Source organism: Eptesicus fuscus, chromosome 22 (genome assembly GCF_027574615.1).
Source record: "Eptesicus fuscus isolate TK198812 chromosome 22, DD_ASM_mEF_20220401, whole genome shotgun sequence".
NCBI classification, from domain to species: Eukaryota; Metazoa; Chordata; class Mammalia; order Chiroptera; family Vespertilionidae; genus Eptesicus; species Eptesicus fuscus.
In genome coordinates this window covers 8,924,150-8,944,863 of record NC_072494.1, presented here as the reverse complement: position 1 = coordinate 8,944,863, position 20,714 = coordinate 8,924,150, and the positions used below count along the sequence as shown (strand labels likewise).

At 42.4% G+C, this 20,714-nt stretch overlaps 1 protein-coding gene and 1 long non-coding RNA gene across 3 annotated transcripts in view; one reads left to right on the top strand and one right to left on the bottom strand.

Annotated features, from left to right (window-relative positions):
• The window catches only part of LOC114233616 (uncharacterized), a 30,907-nt gene that overhangs the window by 7,945 nt on the left and 2,248 nt on the right, over nt 1-20,714 (bottom strand). Inside the window, exons 2-5 of the long non-coding RNA XR_008555227.1 lie at nt 12,788-12,930; nt 11,072-11,239; nt 7,934-8,025; nt 6,063-6,244 (exon numbers count right to left, since the gene is read on the bottom strand). This is a non-coding gene — a long non-coding RNA (uncharacterized LOC114233616). The remainder of the gene's footprint in view (nt 1-6,062; nt 6,245-7,933; nt 8,026-11,071; nt 11,240-12,787; nt 12,931-20,714) is intronic.
• On the top strand, nt 2,075-20,587 carry AMPD1 (adenosine monophosphate deaminase 1). 2 transcript variants are annotated; one of them, XM_054712313.1, is made up of 16 exons: nt 2,075-2,111; nt 3,607-3,618; nt 7,120-7,300; nt 8,564-8,729; nt 10,713-10,878; nt 12,096-12,315; nt 12,772-12,901; nt 13,977-14,171; nt 14,455-14,586; nt 15,489-15,652; nt 16,953-17,079; nt 17,262-17,425; nt 18,514-18,634; nt 19,574-19,747; nt 19,930-20,040; nt 20,411-20,587. In XM_054712313.1, the coding sequence occupies exons 1-16, from the start codon at nt 2,090-2,092 to the stop codon at nt 20,567-20,569; spliced, it is 2,244 nt and encodes a 747-aa protein (XP_054568288.1). In that variant the 5' UTR covers nt 2,075-2,089; the 3' UTR covers nt 20,570-20,587. The 2 variants fall into 2 exon arrangements, with proteins under 2 accessions (XP_054568288.1, XP_028009919.2); XM_028154118.2 differs by lacking the exon at nt 3,607-3,618 and having other exon boundaries at nt 2,090-2,111.

The following is a 20,714-nucleotide window of genomic DNA, read 5'->3' as shown; positions in this document are numbered from 1 at the left end:
ATGAAAATGAAGTTGTATCAACAGATATGCATATTTTAAAGGTTTTTGATAAATGTATTGCCAAATTTCCTTCCAGAAAAGCTAAAATTTTAAACTTCTACCAACCACGTATGAGTGTCTATTTCCCCATATACTAAACATTGAGTATTATCAAGAAACTGCTTCTTCTTCTTCTTCTTTTTTTTTTTAGAATCAAATACACTTCAAATTTTATGGGAAAACAAACTGAACTATTTTTTAAAAACAAAATAATAGACTATATGCAGTCTTAGGAACTCTTCATAGGATAATAAATCATTTTTCTAACCTATATCAGCTGGAATTCCCAAGAAAACAACAGTCTCCTAAGATATTTGCATTTTCATCTTTACAAATAAATGTTTTCATATTTACAGGTAAACACCCAGAAAGAGATATTGCTGGATCATATGGTAGTCTTAATCTTAATTTTCTGAGGAACCTCTATAATGTTGGAAAAACAAGTTTTGAGTAGATAACTAGGGTACTTGCCACAGATGGAATGGGAAAATTTAAGGGTAACATATAAAGATAAGGCACAATGAGAGAGGAGCAGGTTTGGAGAGGAAAATGTTTGGTTTGGATATATCAATTTGTAGATACCATTGGGCAATCCAGATGGAAATGTCACAAAAAGGAATTGGAAAGGAATGATACATTTATTTTGGTTTAGTAACACTTTATAATGTGTTACAATATTGCTGACTGAAATATGATGATCATAAAGCTAAGCAGTAAAATATTCAGTGGTTGCCAACAAAAAGGCTTGCCCCAATTTCCAATAGAAAATAGTTAATAATAAAAAAAAAGATCAGTCAGCCTATGCCCATAATTCTCTTCCAAATCTGAAGTTCCCACCTATTGCTACTGTCTTGAACATAAGATGTTAATAATTCATAATTTCTGCTGAGTCTTTCTTTACCTAACAGTAACTATCATCTATTTAGCCATAACTAAGACTCTGTGTTATTGTGGGAAATAGATGATATTTCACTCCAGAGATCATTGGCTTTGCCATTTATGAGCAGAATGACTTTGGGCAAGACACTTCACTTCTCAGAGCTCTGGTTTTCTTATTTGGGAAGCAGGACTAAGGTACTCTTTCCCTTATAAGATCATACTTAGGATCAAAATAATGTTTACAAATTTATCTATATATATAAAAGCCTAATATGCAAAGTGTCCCCTGAGGGAGTTCGACCCACCGGGAGTTCGATTACTTGCTATGATGTGTGCTGACCACCAGGGGGCTACACAGAACGAAGGGAGACCCTGGCTGGCAGTTGGCAGCCGGCAGCCGCTAGGGACCCTACCTGTGCATGAATTTTGTGCACTGGGCCTCTAGCATTCTATTAAATGTTATACAAAAGAAAGGTATATTCCTTTCATAACAATATATACAGTAGGGGTAATGGAGCACTGTAGATGGCAGTTGAGTTTCAATAAGATTTGAAGTAAATTACTAGCTAATTAATTAAATAAATTATACCAGGTGAATGTCTGCTAAGTCAGGGATATTTCTGAGAGGGGGGGGGGCAGAGAGGGAGAGGGAGAGGGAGAGGGAGAGGGAGAGGGAGAGGCAGTGGGTGTGTGTCTTGAGGGCTTGATGAATATACCAGTGTATTCACCAACCTCAGAAAGCTGTTTTCATCCCTGAAATTTTGAGGACCTCGAGTTTCCAGATGCCTGGAAGACTTCGCTGTATTTCACTGGGGTGGGAAATAATCTTCAGGGTCAACTCATACAAGAAAATGACACTTGACGAGAATTGAATCCGCAGGAAGATTTGGAGAGTACTGGAATGCAATTCCTGGCCTACCACCGAGACCTCTTCTAAAACCCCACAGTAAAGATCGGAAGCTTCACATGGTTTTCACTGTCGATTGCCTAAAGCTATAAATAGGTCTGAAGCTCATCTCGCTCCTTTTAGCGAGAAGGGTCAGATTACAGGAGCAAAGCAAAAAAAATAAAATAAAAGTCAGGGCACTTTTTACTGTAGGGCAGTCCTCCCCACATTCTCCTCTCTCTTCCTTCCTACTGTGCTATCCTAGAATCCAGGATCCCAGCAACAATGCCTCTGTTGAAACTTACAGGTAGGTGTGCAGCAGTGTTTGGAGAGCACAATTCTTTTAATAGGCAACCATTCCTTTAACTATCACATCAGCTCTGGTGATCCTTTATTTAGGATTTATAGTAGCCTTAATAATACATTTCAGGAAGAGGCAAGACAAGGTTTTCAAGTTTGGGATTTTTTTTTTTTCCTCCTTAGTTTTGGGAGGGAGGTAATTTTCTAAAACTATCATGTGGTAGCAACCTTGATGATCCCCGTAGAAAACTGTGTAAGATATTTAATATCTACTCTGCTACTAGGCAAGCATGTGCTGCCACACTTCTGAGAAGGGTCTGTACCATGTCTCCAGCTACCGTATTAGCTGGGAATCAGGACCATCGTGGAAATATTAACCCAATCTCTGTATTCTGATGGTTCAATCCAGGTTTGTACACAGAGTAATTTTTAAAATAAGCTATGTCTTCGTCATTACTAAGGTAATACATGTTTCACATGAAATAAAAAGAGAGGGATTATACCAAAAAAAATAAAGGTAATAAACACTCATTTAGAGAAATTGGGAAGTTTGGGAAAGTAGTAACAAGAAAAAAGCAACAACCACAGTCCCATCATCCAAAGATATCACTTTTAACGCATTAGTGTTTTTCTTCTCAATCTATTTTCTTTGTAAATGTAAAGATTAAAAACACACACACACACACAATTGTGATTATATTGCATGTCATTTTATATGGTGACTATTTTCTTTTTTGCTTAACATTGTAACTTAATCATTTGCCATAGTCCTCCGGACCCTTTCTAAACATCATTTTTAAAAATTGATTTTACACACACACACACACACACACACACACACACACACACACGATTTATTGTTCACTGGTTCCTTGTATGTGCCCTGACCAGGGATCAAACTTGAAACCCTGGTATATCGGGACGACACTTCAACCAACTGAACTACCCGGCCAGGGCCTAAATATAATTTTAAATAGCTGTATAATTCTAAACTGTATAATCCCTTAGGTTCTTTAAAGTTTTTTTAAGTATAAATATGCTCTGAGAATGCTATTTGCACTAAATCTTCTTTTATGTTTAAGAATGATTTTAGTAGGATAGACTCTCAGAAATGGTTGGTAGGTGTTACTCAATTGTTTACCAAATGAGCTGTTTCAGTTTACCTGCTACCAGCATCACATAAGAGTTTCCATTCCTTTTGATCAGGTTTTCTTTAAAATAACATTTTTATAAAGAGTACCTCTTCATGATTACAAACAAAAATTTAAAGAGACATTAGAAAATAAAATGTAGAGTTGCATAAGGACTATATTTCCAGGTGTGTTTTTTTTTTTGGCAGCAAATTGTAGGTGAATGGAAGAGTGAGCTGTAGCAATGCATTCCACCACACCCCTTTTTGTACCAATCTACATATTCCTATTCCAAAGCTCTAATGAATAGCCACTATGATTTCTGAAAGTTGTTCATATATATATTGTCTTGTTTTATTTTACTTCATACAGCTGAAGAAAAACGTGAGTATATGGGACTATTTTCCCCAGCATTTGCCAAAGTATCAATTTTTAAAAGATACTATCCCAGAAACGTGGGTGTTTTTCAGCAGTGTTTATTAAATGACACCACTGAGGGCCAGCAAAGCTAAATAATGACCAGAGATATCCCATAGCATAGCAAGTGAGCTCACGGGTTTTCTGGACCCCCCCCCCCCCCACAAAAAAAAAAATTCCTTTTTTAAAAAACGTGAATCTCAGGGGACATTCATTTGAAAATTTGAAATAAAATAATTTTCTCCTTTAGACACAGATTAGCCGAGGGGATCTATTGAGTCTTGCTTTAGTAAACTCTCAACTCCAAAGCAAAAAATAATATGGTGGATTTTTGTGGCCTGGTAAAATAAAAGCCCGTTTTAGATAAAACAGTAACTTTACATGTATGTTCCCCTCCAGCTCAAATGAGACTTGTCCTTTAGCTGACTGTTGGTAGGTCTGCCTCTGAGTTCCTCTATGAGATGAGATGTGGGCGATGAAAGGCCTACAAGCTGTCCTTCCTACCCATTGATAAAGCACTGCTGAGAAATAAGCACGCTTTTCTGGGTCTGCTGGGTGAAGAGCAAGCATGGTATTCCTTTTCTTGAGTCTTGCACTTCCGATGTTAATAATAATAATCCCCAACTTCTGGCTAGGACTGTGTCGCTTTTAAACTATTCCTTCTTTTAAATCTTTTTTTCAATTACAGTTTATATCCAATATTACTCTGTTCTTGTTTAATCTTTATGACAATTCTCTGAAGTTGACATTATTATTATTAATGCTTGCCTTTTATGATGATGAACACTGAGACTCCTACTGATTGTGTGGTTTGCCCCAGGCCACCCATGGTCACAGACACTTTTTCTCACTCCTGAGGCCACTGATCTTTCCGCTTTGCCCTCTACTCCTTGTTTCGGTTCTCTTGTCTATTCTCTCTCTGAACATAGATGTCCTAACCTCAAGGCAGTTCGACTCAGACGCTCCATCCCCTCCCACACATCATGCTCAGAAAAGAGCTCAGCGATGATCTGTACAAATCTGTGGGCATCATCTGTCCTTCAGGCCATGAATCCAGGTTGTCACCAAATCTTATCTGCTACCCTTCTGAAATACCAGGCTCACTCTTTCCTTTCCATAACCACCACTCCCTGAAGTATTTTTGAAAGGCAGAGCTCTTGAATTGCGAGTCAAATTTCAGCTGTGGTTACATGAAATCAAAACAACTGGTTGATTCAGTGGAAGGAAATATCAACCATATAATTTTTGTAAACTACTTTTTTTTTAGTTGATTCAATTTTATTGATTTTATGAAATAACGTATTCATATTTCACTTAGATACTAAAGTTTTGCTGTTGGTTTTTAAAAATGTTATCTTTATTGTTGAAAAGTATTATAGATGCCTCCTTCTTTTCCCCCATTGACCCCTATTGTCTGTGTCCGGGGGTTATGCATAAACTACTTCTTGAGAGTAGAATTTTCTGCTTTTCAACTGTCTATAGTGGCTTAGGAAGAGACAACCTTAGTAAAAACAATAATATTTTAAAATGTAAAACAGATAGATGTGTGCAGTCCCAGATAATGAATGCTTATCTGGAAGAGCCAGATCTCAAGCACCTAGGATTTGGCTCCTGGGCATCCATTTCATCCTGTCCTTGCTGAGGCCTCCGGCAGCACTGCCACAGACCCAGCATCCTCATCCTCATCTTCTTCTTCATCATCATAACCAACTGGCCTGCTACCATTTGCCCTTCATGATGCATGGAGCTTCTTCTAACGTCTGCTTGCCATTCGTGTGTGTGCCTGTTTGTGATGCTCAGGGAGAAACGATACACCTTCTAGGGATCAGTTGGCAGTGGGTGGGGGGGCATTCTCAAACCATCAAGTGTACCTATTTAATGTTTTATTTCTCCCTTCATGGGTTGTGGTGCTTGCCAAAGAACTACTCAGAGCACTTTAAGATGCTTTTCCGTTTGAGAAAGTGCTTGAGTTTAATGGAACAAAATTGATGTGTGAAGTTCAGCCAACAGAGTGGTCTTCTCTGTTACTCAGCTGCGACAGGCCAGGCTCTGAACAGTGGCTGACTGTTAGTGTTGGTGAAGTTATGAAGTTATTTACTGTCATTTCTAATGTGTGCTTCAGCCTGTACTAAGTCATGTCATTCATCATTCCCTTAATAGCCCAAAGCTAACCCAGAACGCCAAATATCTGTCTGACCAAGGCTACAAATTACACCATTCAGCTATTCTGGTGTTTTATTTCCCTTAAAGCATTTCCATGTACGTTATCTCACCTTGTGTCACGACAGCCTGGTGAGCGAGGTTTGGTAGGCATTAGTATTCGCACGGTACAGAGCAGGAAACGGAAACAGAGGAAGGTGAAGGAGTTGGTACGTGCAGAACAGAGACTTGAACACATTACGTACACTTACTTAAGACAGAATTGAAAGTGGGGCATTTTGGAGACCTGTATAGACGTTGATGGGGCAGGAGGGGGGGGGGATCTTTCTCTTTGCATGCACTTTGCTTTGTCATCCTGTGAAGAATGTTTCTGTGTTCTACTGTCGCTCCAAATAGCTGGTTGCCATTTTCATTATTTGCTACCTACGCTTTGCTGAAAAAAACACACAAGAGACATTGAGAAGGATTAGAGGTAATGGCTCTTTAGATGGAAACAACTGGGTATCTGGAAAATACGGTGGAATGCTGATCGCCCATCAGCACCCCTTATATCCTGAGAGTCTCGGGGCTGTTCATTGCCGAGCTAAAGGTCACCCTTCCACCCATTTTAAGAATGGAAAAATTAAAGCATGTTATAGTGGCTTTCCAGGGCTCACTCAGAAATGGGACTCCAAACACTAGATAGTAAATTTTAGTGGTCGCCTTCCCCCCTATACCAGCATATTCCTAAGTTGTCAGGATTTGGGGGGAAAACAAGCGAGGTTGTGATATATGAGAAAAACACAATATCTATCCTATGAGGAAGAAAGACCCTAAGTACACTTTTTTTTTTTTTCAGAAGTACTTAGATCTTGGTTCTCTTTAGGAAGAAAAACTCCAAAGACCAACAACCCTATGCACATCTTTAAAACCACCACCCCCATCCCCCACCTCAAAAAAAAGCACTCCACCAACCTAATTGAAGGACTCTGCTGCATGGTTAACTATGGTATCAAACTGAGCCCTGCCAGTTAGGGCGATCTTACGTTAAATGCTAGTCCTACAAGAGCCCAAACCCATCTTTAGGCCCTCCTGAAATGTGTTGTAAGAATCTGACCTGTGTTTCTGATCATGGAATTCCAAGCTACCCACACTAAGCCACTCAAGAGAGAGCAGCATCAACTCCCATCACATTTCGGGGACACTGGTCAGAGAGCAGGGGAGCCCTGCACCCAGGGCAGTCCTTAGCACTGTGCCTCACACATAGCAGAAACCCTCGATGACTTCTGTGAAAGTGCTTGAATACTAACACGCAGACATCTCTTTCAGAAATGGATGATGCAATGCGTAGCTTTGCTGAAAAAGTGTTTGCCTCTGAAGTCAAAGATGAGGGAGGCCGTCAAGAGCTTTCCCCCTTTGATGTGGATGATATCTGTCCAATTTCCCATCTCGAGATGCAAGCACACATATTCCACATGGAGTCTCTGGCCACCTCCACAGCAGGCAAGAGGTGAGTGGTGTAAGGGGGGTACTTAGTACATTGGGACACAAATTAGAGGAAATGTCAGGACAGGTGGTTCAGTGTGTCTGAATGATGGTCCAATCAAAGGAAGAATTCTGCCAGAAAATTAAAATTTCTCCTCCAGCCCCCTTTATATACGCTAGGGCAGGGTAACAGTAACTAAAACGGAAGAAAACAGTGGCCCTCCTACCCTCAGTCACAACTCCCGTTAGTTGAAGACGCCATAGCCACCTGAGCAAGAAGACATGAGCTACTATGCACTTGTTCCAAACCAAAGTGGGCTGATGGCCGCTGTGCACACACTCAACTTACGCCTGATGGGTTCAGGAACTGGAACTCGGGAGCCTCATCTTGAGACTCCGACCTTAGCCAGCCTTAGTGTTCTGCTACCTGATATGAATCCTGCCCTCCAGCCAGTCGGACCTCCTCCAGGCCCAGGAGCACAGCCTTCCATTTCTGCCCCCCTGCCCTGCCCATCCTATGCATACAATGCAGAATTACTGCCTCCCAACAACTTTCATAGATCCCTCTCCACAAAGCTGTTTATTTTCCCTTACTTGAGCTACTCTACTACTCAGTATCTACCATGATTTAGTCCTCAGACCTATATCAACCACTTACCTGGAACCTCCTCCTCATAGCACTCCCCCAACCTTTCACGCCCCGCTTCACGGGGGAAAGAACATTCTGCTGGCTTCCTCTTGGCTTTATGTCTATAAGAAGAGAACAACAATCCACTCTTCTTTGCCATCCCCCATAGGACCCAACATCAGGATTGGATCAATAAGTACTTGTTGATTTGAAGAAGTAATATTGATTATGCAACATGTAAGTTCTAAGTATTGTGCTAGGCATTTTAGGTACATGAAATCTTACAGAAATTCTATCAGGTTGACATTATTACACAGTTTTTTTGCAGATGGGGAGACAGAAGCTCACAGATTTAAAGAATATGTACAGGTAGTACCTGATACAGCCTGTGTTTATTGCAGTCCCCAGACTACCTGTTTTTTAGGGGTGGGCACCTGGGAACAACGTCATGCTGAAAGCCTTCTAGTATGTTCCATCACAAGAGGAGTCATGTGATATCTCCTCCCATATGGTCGGGTCCTGTTTCTGACACCCAACCCACATTTTAGTTTTCACTTTTTGTTCTCAAAATGAAATTGTATAGTGAAACATCAATTTATCACAATGAAACTTCCAGTGAAGACAAAGATAAATCCTTTTTTTTTTTCTTTTTAAACTCAGAAAAAAGCGTTTCTTCGGACGGAAGACTATTAATCTGTCTATTCCACAAAGTGAAATATCGTCCACCAAAATGTCCCAAATTGACGAATACATCTCTTCATCTCCAACCTACCAGGAGGTGCCCGATTTCCAGAGAGTGCAGATCACCGGCGATTACGCCTCTGGGGTGAGTTGTTCCTGGTCCCTAACTGCTGGGAAGACACTCAGCTTGATTGTTTCCGCTTCTTACCTTCCTCCCCTTCCTTTTGAGAAAGGTGTTAGCTCACCTGCCCTGTGTTATACATGACTGCATTTCAAAAACAATATGCCAGGACTTATATTTCTGTCTTGCTTTCATATTTTTGTTAAGCTTCCCCCCCACCCCCCGTAACTTCTCCTTTATCTCATTTCTGCACATGGGGAATATGCAGTACAATGCAGTGTGTGTGTTACACAATATGGTGGGCAGATTTGAGCAAAAGAACCAAAGGAACCAGCTGGTGGACTGTTCTCACCGAGGGCATCACAAAGCAGGAAAGGGAGCCTCCAGGAGGCACAGGGGGCTCCTGGGAAAAGATGGACCCAGGACAGATGTAGAATAGAGAGAAGGGCTACAGGCAGCATGAATCAATCCAAGAAAAAGAAGGGAAAAGCGAGAAGAGTGGAGAGACTAGAAAGAAGCAGGAAGATGAGAGACAGGTGAGAAAATTCTAATGGGGCTATTACCCTTTGACCAACTGTCCTCTCCGGTTTCACTGCAGACGCTTACATAATAGAGGGTTGCTTGGAACAGACTCTAGGATGCCACAGGGACAGTAAGTTCGTATCACAAACAACTTGACCTGCCTGTTCTACCCAGAACAGTTGGTCAGTTAATAAATCTCTGCCACATGGACATGCAGAATCAGCATCCTATTGATGAAACTGCTGTTTAGGCATCAGTCTATGCTCCAAATATAGTTTTCATGACCAGTCCTCAGCCCCTTTCTCTGCAACTGACCCACTTAGGGTTAGTCCTGAGGTTCGGAAAAGTCACAGAGCAGTGCAATGACCACTATTGTTGTTTATTCATTTTCTGTACCCAGATCAGTCTTCACCCTGTTAACTGAACAGAGAGGTAAAGGGAAACCAGGGCTAAGTTCTCAAGGTCACTGGTCCCTGGTAACAACTGATTCAGTTCCATCAGTCCTTACTGAGCACCTACTCTGTGGTAGGTATGGCGTGCTAAGTGCTGAGGACATGAAGGTGAATAAGATCTCGATCTTATCCTTGAGGAGCTGATAAACTGGTGACCCATTAGGTGGTAAGACAAGCACGCCAGTGAAAGCAGACTCTCAGACCTGGCACCGACACCAGACTCTCTTGGCCAAGGTCAGCAGGTCTTTAAAAAGAGTTCAACTGATTAGAATCAATATCTGGGAACCACTGGGAACAAGCTTACTGTACATAGACCGGTCTAGGAAATTTCCAGCAATTCCAAGACAATTTTACTCCAGAATCTCTCCACTTTTAGCCACAGATAAAGTTCTCTTTAAAATCATCCAAAAGAATGAGCTCTCACAGGATAATGTTCTGATCCATTTAAAGCTACAGAAGGCATGTTAGGATTTGAGGGATGCATGACACTCTACTCATCCCAAAATATTGCCCTCACTGACCAGCAAGTGGTTGGAATTCTCCAATGAGAGTCACATTGTCTTTCAGTTGAGATATTTTCTCCATATGCCCAAATTTAAAATTTTTATATGTTACCAGGAAGGAAGGAAGGAAGGAAGGAAGGAAGGAAAAGAAGGAAGGAAGGGAGGGAGAGAGGGAGGGAGGGAGGGAGGGAGAAAGGAAAGATGAGAAGGAGGATTTTTCATGTTAGAATGGGTTCTTTTCATCACATTTTCTAGATAATCACTGCTATCTAACAAATAACAAAAACAAACACAGGACAGTAAGGAAAGACTCGTCCGACAGGTAAGTTTCGGTAGAAATGGAAGAGTGAGGAAAAACTTCAGGACCTGCCCCTGGAGGGAGACCCAGGGCCCAAGTCAGCTAGGAGGCAACCACGTGGGCAGGTGGGGCTCAGCGGTACTCAGGTCAGTTGGGAGGTGCCAACGACAAGCTTTCCCACGTCTCGGATTTTCACAGGAACGATTGTGATGCCCTGAAATGTTTTTGGCAGGTTACAGTTGAAGATTTTGAAATAGTCTGTAAGGGTCTGTATCGGGCACTTTGTATACGGGAGAAATACATGCAGAAGTCCTTTCAGAGGTTCCCTAAAACCCCCTCCAAGTACTTGCGGAACATTGATGGGGAGCCTTGGGTAGCAAATGAGAACTTCTATCCAGGTAAGTAATTCTCTTCTTCAATGGATGGAATATATCTTTAGGTTCAACTACTAACTATTAAATATGCCCTAGATTAAAAATAAGCCAGTCTAAAAATATCAAAGTCATGCCCTGGCTGGTGTGGCTCAGTGATTGGAGCGTCAGCCCACACACCAAAGGGTCCTGGGTTCGATTCCTGGTCAAGAGCACGTACCTGGGTTGCAGGTTCCAGCCCAGCCCCCGTCGGGCCCCTTGCTTTCAAGGCTGCGACAGTGTGGACTTTGTTCTTGGGTTTCCTAGGTTGAAACTGTAGCAGTGGAAAGAAGGGGTCATTCATCCATATAAGCCCTTCGTAACTCCTTGAGCAGAAATCGTATGTGCTCTAAAATGTGGGAAATATAATTACAATAAGAATTGTCATTCCTACAACAAAAATTTATTTTCTATTTCCATGTACATTAAAACTACTCAAGATGGAGCACAAAGGATTCTTAGGGCAGTAAGACTATTCTGTGATACTGTAAGGTTGGATACATGTCATTATACATTTGTTAAAACCCACAGAATGTACAGCACCAAGAGTGAACCCTGATGTAAATTATAGACTTTGGGTGATAACAAGGTAGTGGTGTAGGCTCATTGATTGTAACGAATGTACCTCTGTGGTGGGGGATTGACAGTGAGGCTCTGTGTGTGTGTGAGGGGGGAAGTTAGGAGTACATGGGAATGCTGCACCGGTTGCTCAGTTTTGCTGTGAACCTAAAACTGCTCTGATAATTAAGCCTATTTAAAAATATCGTCTCTATATTAAGGCTGATAGAGGAGGTTGGTTTAAATAAGGAAAAGGTCCAAACTCTACTTTCTGTCATTTTATTTTTATTTCTATGCAATTATCTCATAAGCTAATAAAACGCTCTAAACAGGAAGCCTTTGATAATCAACTTTAGTAAATAATTAAACTTATTTGTAAATAACATATCATTTATGTAAACAGTACTTCTAAAGAACTTGAAAATTATTCTTACACCAGATACGCTATGATAGTTACTTTATACTACTAATTTAGTCACCTTTGAGCAACAACGTAAAAAATAAACTTTATCAGCTCTGGATAACGACAATCTACAATGTACAGGACTCCAAACGAATGAGATTTTACAGTAGTTCATATTTTGGTTGTTTTTATGTGGTCATTCATCCCGTGTGCTGATACATTCCTCTGTGTTTCGTTGAAAAAGTCTTCACCCCTCCTGTGAAGAAGGGAGAAGACCCTTTCCGAACAGACAACCTCCCGGAAAACCTGGGTTATCACCTCACAATGAAGGACGGCGTGGTCTACGTCTACCCCAGTGAAGAGGCAGCCAGCAAGGATGAGCCCAAGCCCCTTCCTTACCCCAATCTGGACTCCTTCGTAGACGATATGAATTTTTTACTTGCTTTGATTGCCCAAGGGCCTGTGTAAGCGTTTAGTGAGATCTAACCTACTACTCCAACTATCGGTAGTAAACATAAGTATTTACTAAGTGCTTATATGTTTAAAAGCTGTTAAACCCTCCATGTACATGATTTCTTATACTCCTCACAATTGTTCTATGAGGTACTTATTTATAATTTCACTTCTACAGGCTGAGATTTCGATGAGTTAAGTCTGAGAAAGGATTCGAGCCAACTCCAAAGCCAGGGTCTTCACCTTGAGCCACACGGTCTCCCCTGCCTTGCAACGCCTTCCTAAGTCCTCCCTCATTATTATGTCCAATTCTGATGAAAAGATTAAGCCCTTGGGGCCCAGAGTAAACTGAGATGTTTGTTCTAATAATTGTTTCCTGTAGTTGTTGAGGGTCCTGATGGTTTTGAAATTGTGACTTCCTTAAATGTCTGGAATTTTTTAGAATCATGGGATTTAATTTTTCACAGAAAGACCTACACCCACCGGCGCCTGAAGTTCCTCTCCTCCAAGTTCCAGGTCCATGAGATGCTCAACGAGATGGATGAGTTAAAGGAGCTGAAGAACAACCCCCACCGGGATTTCTACAACTGCAGGAAGGTAAGCATTTCGCTGCTCGGTGGTCATCCCTGGGCAAAAACATTAACCCAATTAGTATTTCTTGAGCAGGACAAGAAAGATACTGTCTTTCTGATTAATGTAAGATTTCTGTAGAGTAAGTGGAATTTACTAAAAGCAGACAGATTATGTCCAAAATGTTAAAAGCCATTTGTATGGGTTCCACATAGAAAGGTTTACCACATTCTTGTCATAAAAAGTTATAATCCTAAATCACAGAAATAACAAAAGCAAATAAAACCTCAAAACGCACTATTCGGGATCTGAAAGATCTTCATTCTAGTGCTTTTTCTTTTACTTCCTGATTGAAGACATTGGGGAAGGAATTAAATATTTTTGAGTTTCATATTCCTCATTGAGAAGTATATCTGCTCAGTCTAGCTCACAAAAGGATTATGGACACTCAATAAACTAATGATTGCAAAATCTCATCAACTGGAAACACCTCCAAGATGTGTTCTGACCATTTAAGTGGTTGCAAGGAAGTGGGAATAGGAAATACATGGGCAGAGATTCGGGACCAAATTCTGGCTCAGCCAACTGTATAACCTATCAATACTTCAGCTTATAAAACTGTAATTATCCAAATAGCTCATACATGCTGTCGTTGTGCCATGGCTTCATATTTTCAATCCTTTCTCTCTTTGGGGCTGAAAACTATGGTATCTACTTCACTTCCGGATGTGTCTCAGGGGTAGAGAATGGTCCCCAAGAATTTTGTGTGGGTCAGATGGAAATTGGAAGTAAATTGGATGTAAAGTTATACAACAGAAGCAGGCATTGCTATTGCATCCAGCCTAAACTTTCACTTCCTTGCAAGGACACAGAAAGGAGCCATGGGTGTTTTGTTTGGTTGGGTTTTTAGTTAGTTTGTTTGGTTGGTTGTTTGGTTGGTTGTTGTTTTTTTTTGCTGGGCCTTTTCCACCAGCTGTGAAGTCACAGCCTTGTTGTTAATTCCTTCCTCCCATCACAGTGGGATTTGCAGGCACCACAGCCTCTAACAGAGCAGCATAACTAAAGCTGACTGTTGGTTTTCTTTCTCTGAATGCACACACAGGTGGACACCCATATCCATGCAGCTGCTTGCATGAACCAGAAACACCTTCTGCGCTTTATCAAGAAATCTTACCACACGGACGCTGACAGAGTGGTCTATAGCACCAAGGAGAAAAAGCTGACCCTAAAGGAGCTTTTTGCTAAATTAAAAATGCATCCCTACGACCTGACTGTTGATTCTCTGGATGTTCATGCTGTAGGTTGAAAAGATAATGTCAGTTCCACTCCAACACTCAAGAACCCCACATGCCTTTCTCCTACAGACTCTCCCTCTCAGAGCCATGCTGGCTTACCATACTGACCGAAAGCACCACAGACAAGTTTAAGGTTCATTCGTTCATCAGCTGTCCCAGGTTCCATTCTTGGAGCCCAGCCCCTGCCCTTGCCGCCAGGCCCCTGTTCCTCATGGCCATTCCCCAGCTCTCTGTGTGCAGGCAACTCTGGTAACGATACACGTGTGCTCCTGTTTCCTGATTCAGGGACGCCAGACTTTCCAGCGTTTTGATAAATTCAATGACAAATACAATCCTGTAGGAGCCAGTGAGCTGCGGGACCTCTACCTTAAGACAGACAATTACATTGATGGGGAATATTTTGCCACTATCATCAAGGTGAGGAGGAACCACCAGATCTCTGGTACCTGGCCTAGCTCTTGAGGAGGGGGAGAAAGAGAGGGAGGAAAGAAAGAGAGAGAGAGAGGAAGGAAAGAAGGAAGTAGGGAAAGAAGGAAGGAAGGAAGGAAGGAAGGAAGGAAGGAAGGAAGGAAGGAAGGAAGGAAGGAAGGAAGGGAGGAAGGGAGGAAGGGAGGAAGGGAGGAAGGGAGGAAGGGAGGAAGGGAGGAAGGGAGGAAGGGAGGAAGGGAGGAAGGGAGGAAGGGAGGAAGGGAGGAAGGGAGGAAGAGAGGAAGGAAGGAAGGGAGGAAAGGAAGGGAGGAAGGGAGGAGGGAGGGAAGGAGGGAGGGATGGAGGGTGGAAGGGAAAAAGCGGGCTATCCTTGGAATCAAGCACTACATAAATGAATGTAAAAATTACTACTGAAATGTCCACTGTGATGATTTTTAAAGACCTCTATTCCTAGGATTAGATTTTGGATTAAGGGCCTGGCTCTCTCGGGCTTTGGGAGTTGTAAATTCAGGAAGAGTTGGGATTGGAACCGCCCTCATTATCATGCCTGAGCATGAGGGAGCAGGAATGACATGTGGAGTTGGGAGACGTGTGTTTTGGGAGGTAGGGGCCTATGAGAAGCTGGATTTCTTTTGCAGGAGCCTGGGATATCTCATCATGCCTAGTCTGACTTTTTCACTCTCTAGACTCCATAATGTCCTGTCTTTTCCTCCCCATGGGATTCCCCTCAACTCTGTTCCCTTAGATCTTAACCTTGACAGTTTCCCATTGACTTCTCATGTTTCCTCCATTCTTCTTCGTACCCATCTCTTGTTCCTGGACCCCATGGCTTAGACCCCTGATTTACTTGTGGGAATTCCTGGCTTTGGACCCCTCTCTTGGCTTTGCAGGAGGTAGGTGCAGACCTAGTGGAGGCCAAGTACCAGCACGCCGAGCCCCGCCTGTCAATCTACGGCCGAAGTCCTGAGGAGTGGAGCAAACTCTCCATCTGGTTCGTCCGCAACCGCATCCACTGCCCCAACATGACATGGATGATCCAGGTCCCCAGGATCTAGTATGTACCCGCCCATTGGAATCCCTACAGCCTCACCTCCTCTACACAAACAAGAAATGTGCAGCGTATCAAGACAGGAATACGCTCTCAGTACTGGGCCCTGCGTCCTGGGTGCCTGACTTTGTTTACTCTGGGTTCAGCACGCCTGGCCACAGACAGAAGTTAGGAAGATCATATCAGTTCACTTTCTAACCAGAAGGCTTTTTGTTTTTGTTGTTTTTTAAACACAGGACTTCATACAGATCGCAAAGTAACTTATTGAGAATGATTAAAACTTAGCTAAGAACTATATGCATTTTACTACACACTTTCTTTCTCCTGCTCTTCCTCTCCGTGTCCAGTTCATTCTTTCCCATTCTCATCGCTACTGGGATGTAGCTTCCTTGTATCAGAACCACATCTACTGTCTGCTGATTGTCTCATCAGCAAGTGCTCAAGTTCTCCATTATCAACGAGTCTTTATCAATGGTGTTATCACCTGTTAATTACTCGTTGCCCTCAGAGATGTTCAGTGTCATTGAGTATTTATCTAACTTAAGTGTTTATATATTTTCTGACCACCAACTTCATGTCCTGTGTGCCCTGGAGCAATACAAGAATTTTATCCTATCTCTTTAGCCAAAAAAAAAGTAACTTTTTGACTGGAATTAGTACTTTCCGTCTAGTATCATTACGGCAGAGAGGCAGTAGGTGTGGTGGTTAGGAGCATGGACCCAGACTGGCTGTGCTTGAATCCTGACCCTACCACTTACTTAGCTGTGTGCCTTGGTTTTATCATCTTTAAAATGGGGTAATACCAGTACTTAACTTATTGAGTTGTTATGAGGATTAAATTAGCTAATATTTCTGGCCAGTTACTAGAGTGGCTGGCATATGCTTAGTGCTATAATAGGAATTTGTTAGACTGCCCCTGGCTGCAACACATCAGGATTGTTCTTGATAACTGTTCCATGTGCACCATCTTGTACGCCACACACATAAATAATTGAACCTTTTATGTTATAGTCCCTATACTCCTCATTCTCTACCTAGATTTAGCTGTGAAAGTTCACTTTTCGTACCACCTGAGGATTTGTAGAAGAGATGGGGCCATCAGGCAAGAAATTGATACTTTCTATGCCCAACCACAACTGAATCCCTCTTTATGGGTAACCAAGAAGAGTGTACCAGGGTGGACCTAGGATGGACATACTAGGTCTTTTCCTGAACATGGCATTTGGTCCTCTGGTTCCCTCGAATTGGGGCTATCAGTCCTAAAAATCTTCTTGTCCTCCTAAGTTCTCTTCATTTTTGCCTCTAGTGATGTGTTTCGATCTAAGAATTTCCTTCCGCACTTTGGGAAGATGCTGGAGAATATTTTCATGCCGATATTTGAGGCCACCATCAACCCCCAGGCTCACCCAGAGCTCAGTGTCTTCCTTAAGCATGTAAGCGTGACCTGTCGGCCTTCATCTTGCTGCACACAAACAAGCCCGCCTACCTGGCCGTGACTAATCCTGGGTGCTTATCTCTGATGTCTGGTCCTTGCCTTTGGGAGCTGAAAGTTTGTCTGAGGGCTGGGACCCTGAGGTCAGACTGAACCCATTGCACGGTTTGCTTTTCCTGACAGATTACTGGCTTTGACAGTGTGGACGATGAGTCCAAACACAGTGGCCACATGTTTTCCTCCAAGAGCCCCAAGCCCCAGGAGTGGACAACGGGAAGTAATCCATCTTACACTTACTATGCCTACTACATGTATGCGAACATCATGGTGCTCAACAGCCTGAGAAAGTAAGTAGATGAGAACTGGAGCGAGGAGAATCTATGTCGTACACTTCTCTCCTCCCCTGTGCATGGGCACCCTTGGCGGTCAAGGGCCTGAACTGCACCGGTGGGATGCTTCCAGCTGGCTCAAATCAGAAATTTCTTTTCCTTGACTTTTTCTCCAGTTTCTTTACTTATATTTATTTAGGGGCAGGAATGGATATTTTGGAGCCTCCAGTAACATTCACAGTTAGTTTTCTTTGGATGTTTACAGTAACTTACAGTAGTAACTATGCAATCTATATATATAAAAGCCTTAAGTGACCATTACGACCGAACGACCGGGTGACCGGTTGCTGTGATGCATACTGACCACCAGGGGGGCAGACGCTCAACGCAGGAGCTGCCCCCTGGTGGTCAGTGCGCTCCCAGAAGCCGGCTGTTCAGCCAGAAGCCGGCTCACAGCTGGTGATCGCAGCTGCGGGCTCCACAAGCCTCTCCCGCCTCCACAGCAGCGCTACTGAGTGGCAGGCTCAGCGGGGCGGGAATGAGCGTGAGTGGTGCCAGCCCCTGCTCAGGCTCCTCCCCGGAAGCCTGCTGTTTCACGCACTGCTACATCCCCCAAGGGATCCCGGATTGCAAGAGGGCTCAGGCCAGGCTGAGGGACCCCACCAGTGCACGAATCCGTGCACCCGGCCTCTAGTTTATTATAAAACTCCATACATTTTCCCCCTCTTGATAGATCTAAGTAAGAATAAATAGAGGAATATTATTCTGGGGCTTTTTGGAAACAGTTTCCCCTTGAAGGGTGAGTAGGAGAAATGATGATATGGGGATGCTGGTGAGTTTCCTGTGGAAACTGAAGATGTTTCTGTTCAGGTAATCAAATCCTGACTTTCCTCTGTACCCTCATGTCCTCTGCTGCCTATTTTTCAAAAGTCTGTGTTTAGGAAGACTTACAATTGTGATTTGGAATTGCTAGTTTTGCCAAGTCCTTTGAATACCCTTCCAGAAAGTTCATTTTTCTATCAAATTTTCTCATAAATTGCTCTATGCCCAGAATTGTTGCCAGGTCCTAGTCACCTGTGACTCCTATAGCTGTTCCATTTCCCTAGGGAACGAGGCATGAACACGTTTCTGTTCCGACCTCACTGTGGGGAAGCTGGGGCGCTCACCCATCTCCTGACAGCATTCATGACAGCAGACAATATTTCTCACGGCCTGAATTTAAAAAAGGTGAGGAGGAGGCTCTCTTAATAATAGTACGCTTTTTAAACAACCAAAACTGAAAGACTCATAGACACAGAGAACAGATTGGTGATTGCCAGAGGGGAGACGGGTTGGCTGAATGGGTGAAAAGGTGAAGGGATTAAGACTATTCTGTGACTACCTATTTGTAAAGTACAACACAGGGAATACAGTCAATAATATTGTAATAACTATGGATGGTGCCAGGTAGGTTCGGAAAATATTGGGCAGAATACTTTGTAAGGTATATGAAGGTCAAATCACAATGTCAAATTATACCTGAAGCTAATAACAAAATAATATTGAATGTAGTCAACTGTTACTGAAAAATAAAATTAAAAAGAATAATAACTTCTTATTGGAGCTTGTCACAAGTCATTATCAAGACTGACATCAAGTTAAAGTAGAACAAAAATGGTTTTGAGGTTATGGAGTGCCGTTCATTTTACAGAGGCCCAGAGAAGTGAAGGAACGTGCTCAAGATTACCCAGCTATTGATGGCCGAGATGGGTTAACAGATCGCCTGGCTTCCATTTTAGAACTCTGACAAAGGATAATTCAGAGGCAGCTTGGCTCACCTTAAGCTAGTGTTTGCCAGATTCCTTGTTATAGCACGTCTTAAAATGTCTCTCGTGAGAGTCAGAACTTCCTTGTAGAGAAAAAAAAAAAAAGAAAGGTTTCTAGGTGAGGTCTTTTGCCAGAGACAGCCATCCAGCTCAATGCTTCTGAGAACTGATGACCCCAAATCACTTTATTCTCAATAGTATTCATATTTTAAAATTTCCTCTTCTTCACTAGGGGATTTAAAGAACAGCTGATAATTAATTGAAAGCTAAAACTTGAGGTAGACCATGGGGTTTTAACATTTCTCATTTGCATCCCTTTGTCAACATCCTTAAATAATTTTATTTTCCTTTTCCTTTTCAGACTCCTGTATTACAGTATCTGTTTTTCTTAGCTCAGATTCCCATCGCTATGTCGCCATTAAGTAACAACAGCTTATTTCTAGAATATGCCAAAAATCCTTTCTTAGATTTCCTCCAGAAAGGGCTAATGATCTCACTGTCTACAGATGACCCAATGCAATTCCACTTCACCAAGGTACTCATATGGAATCTTGAGCAATACCAGCATCTTTTGTTGGGCTGTTGTTTCCCACCCAGAATTTTAAAGTTAAGTGGATTTATTTCACCATTCTTCTTGTGCAAGGTGCCGTTCTTTTAATGCATTCTTTTCCTTTCTTCCCTGCTTTCCTTTTGCCTCATTTAAACACATCACCGAAGGAGCCCCTAATGGAAGAGTACGCCATTGCCGCCCAAGTCTTCAAGCTGAGTACCTGTGACATGTGTGAGGTGGCAAGGAACAGTGTTCTGCAATGTGGAATTTCTCACGAGGTAGACCTGTCTTTCCCTGGTTGCCCTTCTGGTTTCAGATCTGGCCACTTGAATATAGAAAACTGAGTTGGAAATACACGCGGGGAAAAATTATCCCCCAAATCACATGCGGTTGCTATGGACAGGGACTAGAAAGAATTATTCTATTTCTCTGACCATGCCTTTTGGCCTTTTGGGCAAGGGAAACAAAATGCACTTGTGTCTCAGCTGACCGTGCACACTGAGGCACTGGGTGAGTGCTTTGAATGGCTTTCTTTTTTCCCTTTTGCCAATGGCTAACATAAGGAAGGAATCCTTGTGGAGGGTGTAATGATTGTCCATATCAGGGTACAAAGGGATAACCACCATTCTGCTTACTTTCCTCTGACAGGAGAAAGCAAAGTTCCTGGGCAACAATTACCTAGAGGAAGGCCCCATGGGAAATGATATCCGGAGGACAAATGTCGCCCAGATCCGCATGGCCTATCGCTATGAAACCTGGTGTTATGAACTTAATTTAATTGCCGAAGGCCTTAAGTCAGGAGACTAAAATAAATAAACCAAATAATATACGGGTGAGATTTTCATGTGAATAAAAATAGTTACCAGTTCTTGAATCCTTACTATAAGCCAAGGATTGTATTAGATATTATTCCACTGACATCATTTCATTTAACTCTTTTCACAACTTTATA

What these genes read in the sequence shown, in the direction of transcription:
- AMPD1 (XM_054712313.1), top strand. Translation starts at nt 2,090, where the DNA reads ATGCCTCTGTTGAAACTTACAG. An exon ending in CCGGCGATTACGCCTCTGGG is followed by an intron (nt 8,730 to 10,712) that starts GTGAGTTGTTCC and finishes TGTTTTTGGCAG; the next exon opens with GTTACAGTTGAAGATTTTGA. An exon ending in AATGTGGAATTTCTCACGAG is followed by an intron (nt 20,041 to 20,410) that starts GTAGACCTGTCT and finishes TTCCTCTGACAG; the next exon opens with GAGAAAGCAAAGTTCCTGGG.